The sequence below is a fragment of the Berghia stephanieae genome, chromosome 3 (assembly GCF_034508935.2).
Source record: "Berghia stephanieae isolate SIO BIC M18660-M18661 chromosome 3, UCSD_Bste_1.3, whole genome shotgun sequence".
Classification (NCBI taxonomy): domain Eukaryota; kingdom Metazoa; phylum Mollusca; class Gastropoda; order Nudibranchia; family Aeolidiidae; genus Berghia; species Berghia stephanieae.
Genome location: NC_088362.1, coordinates 60,914,504 through 60,922,003, shown reverse-complemented (window position 1 = coordinate 60,922,003; position 7,500 = coordinate 60,914,504). Strand labels below are relative to the sequence as shown.

The window sequence follows — 7,500 nt, the reverse complement described above, 5'->3', positions numbered from 1 at the left end:
ATAGAATGCGCTTGGCCAAGGAGTTCACAACATTGCCATCCGGAAGTATAACGGACCAACACACAAACTCTGTGTAACCATGAACTTTTATAGTCTGGTTAATACAGTTTAGTGAGAACAACTCACAAACGCGGATGGCAAAAACAATAACAAAGGCCTGAGTGACGTCATCTGCATACTATCTATAGATAGAATGCGCTTAGCCAAGGAGTTCACAACATTGCCATCCGGAAGTATAACGGACCAACACACAAACTCTGTGTAACCATGAACTTTTATAGTCTGGTTAATACAGTTTAGTGAGAACAACTCACAAACGCGGATGGCAAAAACAATAACAAAGGCCTGAGTGACGTCATCTGCATACTATCTATTGAAACTACTCACGATTTGTTTTCTTTTGTGGCCAAAGACTTGTCTTTTGTCGTCATGTTTTGATGATGGCGAAGCTTAGATACAATTTTCAATAATATCAGGTTGAAAGGGGTTTGGGGGGGGGGGGGGGGGTTGAGGGTTAGTGAAACGTATACGAGTAATATCCAATATGTAAATAAACACACCTTATCAATTGGTATCAGTCCGTCTGTGGTTCTGAATTTGTCTCGGGTCATTCCGTTACTCCACCTACTTTGTGATATAAACTTCCCCAACGAAGGAATAATATAAGGTTACACATAACAGTCTGGTGTGCTGGTATTGTATGTCCGACTGGCATATGTTGTTAGCAATTTGGCTAAATGCACAGCACCAATACATTTTGATGATAAATGATATTATATACTTGAGGTCATTGGAAAGGGGGCGGGGGTATAATATTAAAATTCCTAACATCCTGCTTTTGGAATTTCACTTCTAAATATTGTTTACAGCTAGTCAAGTTGAAAAATTATGAAATTTTAGAAATGTTGCTGGACACCTTTCCCATACATCTGGCTGACCATAACTTCATGAAAAATCACCCGCTTTACATCAAATAAAGATTAAAATGCTCTGGGGAACATATTCTTTCAAAAAAATGCAAAAAAATAAATGCAAATCCAACATTTTCATCTTCCGTCTGATTATGTCATGCACTGACACCACACTTACTTTTCTTTTCAATAAGATTAAATGATTCAAAGAAGAGAAACCAGCTCTGTAGCTGGAGAAAAAAATTCGTATTTGTACGAATTTTTTGTAGTACTAGGCAGGTCTCCAATTATAAAATATCCTGATACCAGCGAGATTTTGAGTCATTTATCCATTACCCTATCCTATAATGATTCGTTTTTTGCTTCTTTCTATCTTGTTTCGCTCAATCGACCAGACTCCGAAAATTCACCTTTTAATAATTTTGGCCAGAAAACTCACCCTTCAAATTATCAATCTATAAAATGACCCTCATCGTGTCTAAAACTCTCAAGCCTGGGACTTCCAGTAAGATTTTATTAAGGAAGTCGCAGGTTCGAAAGCGTTTAACAAGACGAGGATTATTTTAATCAATTTTTATTTGTAGGACGACTTTTCTGGCCAAAATATTAAAATTGTATTTTTTTCGTATAACGTCGAGAATGTCATCGTAAGCAACATTATCCATGATTGATATTGCAATATCATATGGCCTGATTTTATCTCGTAACTAACTAGGGAGCTGGCACTGGTATAAACTGATAACCTAAAAAGGTGTATATTATAATATGGGACAGCGTGGCCAAGCGGTATGGTCTTTGCTTCGTACCCGAACGGTACCGAGTTCGACTGTCCGCAGAGTTGTTTTGCCTTGATGAGCAAGTCACCTAGCCGTAGCTCATGTTGCGGCACTGCACTGCGGCTGACGCCTGGGTTATTCCAGTCTCCCCTTGGAATAGACCCTTAAGAAAAATTCCCCCTTAGGGACGAATGAATAATGGGAATTTATTTATTTATTTTTATTAAACAGTGTCAGACACAAGTAGTTCTTCAAACCCTTCAAGGCCCATAGAACCGGAGTTTATCCCCATTTCAATAACCTTAAACGTACTACAATAGCAATTCCTTGCAACCCTTTGGATAGAATGCTAGTGAATTGCTCAGAAACTTCCGCACAGATCTAACAGATCTACCCGATCACTTGGACGTACTAAGGGTTTCAAAAACAAACAAATTGGATTTCACCCAGGATCGATCCCGGTTCCTTTTTCCAACTGAGCCATCGCCCCCCCCCCCCCCAGCCCCCCCCCCCCCCCCCCCCCCGTGTCACACAAAACTGAAAGAAAAAAAAGCAAACACAAAAAAGAATCATCCTAAAACATCATCCGGCCGCAACTGGGGATCGAACCTCAGTCCTCCTTATAATCAATAGACAGTCAAGAGATCTGAGGTTCGATCCCATCGAGGCATGCCTGATTTAATTTTTTTAAATTCATTTTTGGATCGTATTATATTTTCTTTGATTTTTCTCTCTGCTTTGTCATCCGAATGAAAGAAAATTAAAAAAAAAAAAAAAAAAGAAACAACAGAAAATAAAGAAAGAAACAATTCATGGCGTCTCGACTGGGGATCGAACTCCAACAACCTGATTCTTAGGAGCTCTAAGGTTCGATCCCCAGTGGAGGCTGACTGAATAATATCTTGGTATGATATATTTTTTCAATTTTACTCTTTCTGCCTTTTCTGGCACTGTTTCATATAGGCTTCTATCGGTTTTGTTTTTCATTGATTTATTGAAATCTTTTAGAGTGAAATGGAGTCTAAATAAGTTGAGAGCAAGTCTCCACTACCCTTCTAAGTGTACTCGTAGCCGGCTACTGTCATGGCTACTATCACCTTGCGAAAGCCAAGGGAAATTACTCGTCGGGAAACCTCAGGATAACTCTTGAGTATATATTCTCGTTATTATTTTCCTCGGATATAGGCTACACCCATTCAGATTTTTATCATGTTACCGTTCGCTATCAGAGATTATAGGACCAGCTGATTATATCGTGCAATCAGTAATTCTGATCTCCATGCTAATAGTTGGAAATAATGGGGTATTTATTTGTGTGGAATGACATAACGGAAGTGTGTAGTTCTAGAATGCAGTCTGAGTTATACTTTGGTCTTCTTCTCCTTCTTCTTCTTCTTCTTCTTCTTCTTCTTCTTCTTCTTCTTCTTCTTCTTCTTCTTCTTTTTCTTCTTCTTCTTCTTCTTCTTCTTCTTCTTCTTCTTCTTCTTCTTCTTCTTCTTCTTCTTCTTCTTCTTCTTCTTCTTTCTTCTTCTTCTTCTTCTCTTCTTCTTCTTTCTTCTTCTTCTTTCTTCTTCTTCTTCTCTTCTCTTCTCTTCTTCTTCTTCTCCTCCTCTCCTCTTTCTTCTCCTCTCCTCCTCCTCCTCTCACCTCCTCCCCCCTTTATCACCATCATCATCGTCGTCATCATCATCATCATCATCATCATCATCATCATCATTATTATTATTATTATTATTAGTATATTATATATAGTAGTAGTAGTAGTAAGTAGTAGTAGTAGTAGTAGTAGTAGTATAGTAGTAGTAGAGTAATATAGTAGTAGAAGTAGTAATAGTAGTAGTAGTAGTAGTAGTAGTAGTAGTAGTAGTAGTAGTAGTAGTAGTAGTAGTAGTAGTAGTAGTAGTAGTAGTAGTAGTAGTATATCTATTACTATTATAATCATCATCATTGTTATCTTAATTAATTATTATTGAAGCCTTTCTTATAACTGCATTGTTATGATGCCAGGATGATAGAGTCGTTGTATATATACAACATGTTGAGTGTTGGGCTTAACCCATATCAGTTTCTCTGGGTTAGATCATGGAAAGATAAACCAAACACTAACGATCTAGTAGCACCAAATGTGGAGCAGAAATAGTTTCTCAAAGTTTCAAAAATATGTTAGACAGATTATCAATTTAACTTTAAATAATTGTTGAAGAAATTTTTTTTTTCAATATCGTAGAATGAAAAAAAAAAGAAATAAAAATTTAAAAAATAATAAAAACCCGCCCCCTCCCAACCCCCCCCCCCCCCCCCCCCCCCGAATCGAAAACAAAACAAAACAAAAATATAATTCCCCAAAAAAAGAAAAACAGAAGAAAAAAAAAACCATAGCGAAACAAACAAAAGACAATCAAAAATCTAACCCTTATTAACCCTTTATTTCACAATAATTTATTTTCTGTCTTTATCCAATTAGGATTACGTCGAGACGACTATGAACGAGCTGCTCGGATGGTATGGACTTCCTTCCGTCGACAATATGGACACCGGAAGTCTGCAAGCTATGACGTCACTCACGTATCGAAACGCTCTCAAGAACGTCACGCTTTCACAGGGACCTTCCTCCACGCCCACCCACGTTGATAACAACGTTATGGATAACAAAGAAGACAACAGTAGAGAAAATAATGATATTTCTTCAAAGGACAATATTTTATTGACAAAGGGCAACAACCCAGGAAAAAGTGAAGGAAATATCGCAACTGTTGAAAATACAAACTTAAAAACAGAAAATAGTTCGGCTTTGCCTGCGAATTTTTTGCATACAACCTCAACCCCCAGTGTGGATTTGAAAACAGCCAATGACTCAAACAACAATGATAGTTGCCAGGTTGATAACGTGGAATACGACCAATCTGACGACAATAATGACATTCCAAATGAAGACAAAAACGCGCCCGCCACATCAATAAATTCAATCGCTGGTATTTTCAGAAATGGCGGATTTCATGATGACACAATGGTCATTGGTCCGATTACAACCAAACGTGAGGGTTGTAATAGAGATTACGTAGACGACTACGACAACGATAGGAAAGATAACGACGATCAAGGAGAAGATGATGGTGATGATGTTGGTGATGATTATTATGATGATGATGATGATGATGAAAATGCTTTACATCGTAGCAGGGACTCCGCCAGCCAGGAGAGTGAATCGAGTTATTCTTCAAGCGCAGGTAAGTTTTGAGATAACAATAAATGTTGCTGATTATAATGAAATAAGTTCCAATCGTGAGATTTTTAAAAATGATGCCCTTTCGCCACGACATCATAAGAAATCGTCACATAGGCATTCCATGAAGGAATATAGATAATTCATCAAACAAGATTTCTGATGTCAACAGGAATCACCCATGTTGTCCAAATAAGCAAATTGGGGGGAACCTTCCGGGTCACAGTGCAATGCCTTAACCACTCAGCCACTCCACCCCCCCCCCCATCGTGAGATAAAGGTATGAAAAAGGATCTATGAAATAGTGCCAGACAAAGCGAAGGCCATGCTGATATTTTGGGATGGTAAAAAAATTGTAATATCGCCTTGCAGGCGTCATGTCCTGTCCTACATGTTAACTGTTGCTGTTGGCCAGGGACCCCTTGTAAAGCGCTTTGAGCACGTTTAGTGGATATTGCGCTAAGTAAAAGCTCTTTTTTTTAATTGTAACTCGTAGCCGCGAAAGGGTATTATGTCGGGGTTTAACAATAAACTGAAATATGATTTGGAGTTCATAAACTATGACTTTTAATTTAAATAAATTTAAAGGGTTCCGATAGCTCAGTTGGTAGACTTCGCGAAGTCCCAGGTTTGTGAGATTTTGCCAAGACTATGATCATTTAAATTGATCGATATTTGAAGGACGAGGTTTCTGGCCAAAATTTTATATACGATTTTTCCAGAGTCCATCATTTAACTGGTTAAAAAAAAAACTCGTGTAGATTCTTGCCAAAACTTGAGGAGACTTAAGCTATTAGGTGACGTGGACAGATTGTGAGGTATTAATGGAAGTTGGGGAAGAGAAGGGGGAAAAGGAGGAGGAGTTGGAGGAGGAGGAGGAGGAGGAGGAGAAGGAGGCGGAGGAAGAGGAGGATGATGACAAGGAATGGGAAGGGAGAAGAAAGAGGAAAGAATAAAGGCGAGAAAAGAGATGAAGAAAAGGGAGGGTGGGGGGGGGGGGGGGGTGTTGAAGATGATGATGAGGAGAGCAAGGGGTAGAGATCGAAGAATTCAAAAAGAATAACTAAGGATTATCAGAGCGAAAAATATATAAATTTGTTTAAATGAAAAATGCAATGTCTGTCCTATCTGTATACACACCAAAACCAAGGCACATAATTAATTCTAGCATCTCCAAGATGATATACTCCAGCTGTGGCACCACCACAACCATCACAACCACCAACACCACCAACACCAACACAACTATAAGCATCGCCAGCACCAACACCAACACCACCATAAACATCACCACCACCAACACCAACACCAACACAATCGCCACCACCACCACCACCAAACACTACCACAACCATAAACACCTCCATCACAACCACTATTTCAATTACAACCATGATTTTCCACTACAATAAACACAACTCTCACGGAAACCACAACTAAACGACCTCCACCATCGCCATCACCACCAATAGCAACTTAATCCACACCACCACAAACCGCAATCACCATCACCACAACCACCTCATCTACAACCATCTCCACCATCATCACAACCACCTCCACCATGACCACAACCACCAACACCATCGACATCACCACCAACAACATAATCCCCACCTCCACAAACCCGACCATCAACACAACCACCTACACCATCATCACAACCACCTCCACCATCTTCACAACCACCTCCACCATCATCACAACCACCTTCACTATCATCACAACCACCTCCACTATCATCACAACCACCTCCACCATCATCACAACCACCTCCATCATCATCACAACCACCTCCACCATCATCACAACCACCTCCATCATCATCAGAACCACCTCCACCATCATCACAACCACCTCCACTATCATCACAACCACTTCCACCATAATCACAACCACCTCCACCATCATCAGAACCACCTCCACTATCACCACAACCACCAACACCATCACCCCTCCCTCCACCACCACCCACCCCCAACCACCACCACCAGGGGCTGGAATATCATCCGAGCAGGGAGAGCAGTTGAATCGGAGACACCTGATCCTCCGTGGTGCCAGAGGGGAAACATGGCACCTCCCCAACCATCTCGGGCTGGCATTGAATTTCCTTCATCTCACGTTTGATTCATGGTCTTGAAAGCTGCCTTGGCATTCCGGAGACTACTCTGATCATGCCTCCGACATTCAATCTTCTTGCATTTATTCCTTCAATACTTCCATCTTTCCTTCCTTCCTTCCTCTCTGTAGCTTTGTTCTTCTTCCAACATCATTTGGTCTCTTTGTCTGACGTTTGATCTTGCAGTGTCCACAGTTCTAAATAAGTCGATGCATTACATCTCCTTCGTCTCCATAGCAACAAATCATTAGCAAACAAACCAATTAGTAATTTTCGTGTTATTTATATAGATTTATTGTTATAAGTTGTTTTCTTATCATTCTTCTTCTTCTTCTTCTTCTTCTTCTTCTTCTTCTTCTTCTTCTTCTTCTTCTTCTTCTTCTTCTTTTTCTTCTTCTTCTCTTCTTCTTCTTCTTCTTCTTCTTCTTCTTCTTCTTCTTCTTCTTCTTCTTCTTCTTCTTCTTCTTCTTC

General features: G+C 39.8%; 1 protein-coding gene across 4 annotated transcripts in view; it reads left to right on the top strand.

The window, feature by feature from the left end:
• The window catches only part of LOC144968123 (uncharacterized), a 71,400-nt gene that overhangs the window by 51,789 nt on the left and 12,111 nt on the right, over positions 1 to 7,500 (top strand). For all 4 annotated transcript variants that reach the window (XM_078906129.1, XM_078906130.1, XM_078906128.1 and 1 more), the window contains exon 3: positions 4,152 to 4,914. In XM_078906129.1, coding sequence (XP_078762255.1) covers positions 4,152 to 4,914 — 763 coding nt within the window. The remainder of the gene's footprint in view (positions 1 to 4,151; positions 4,915 to 7,500) is intronic.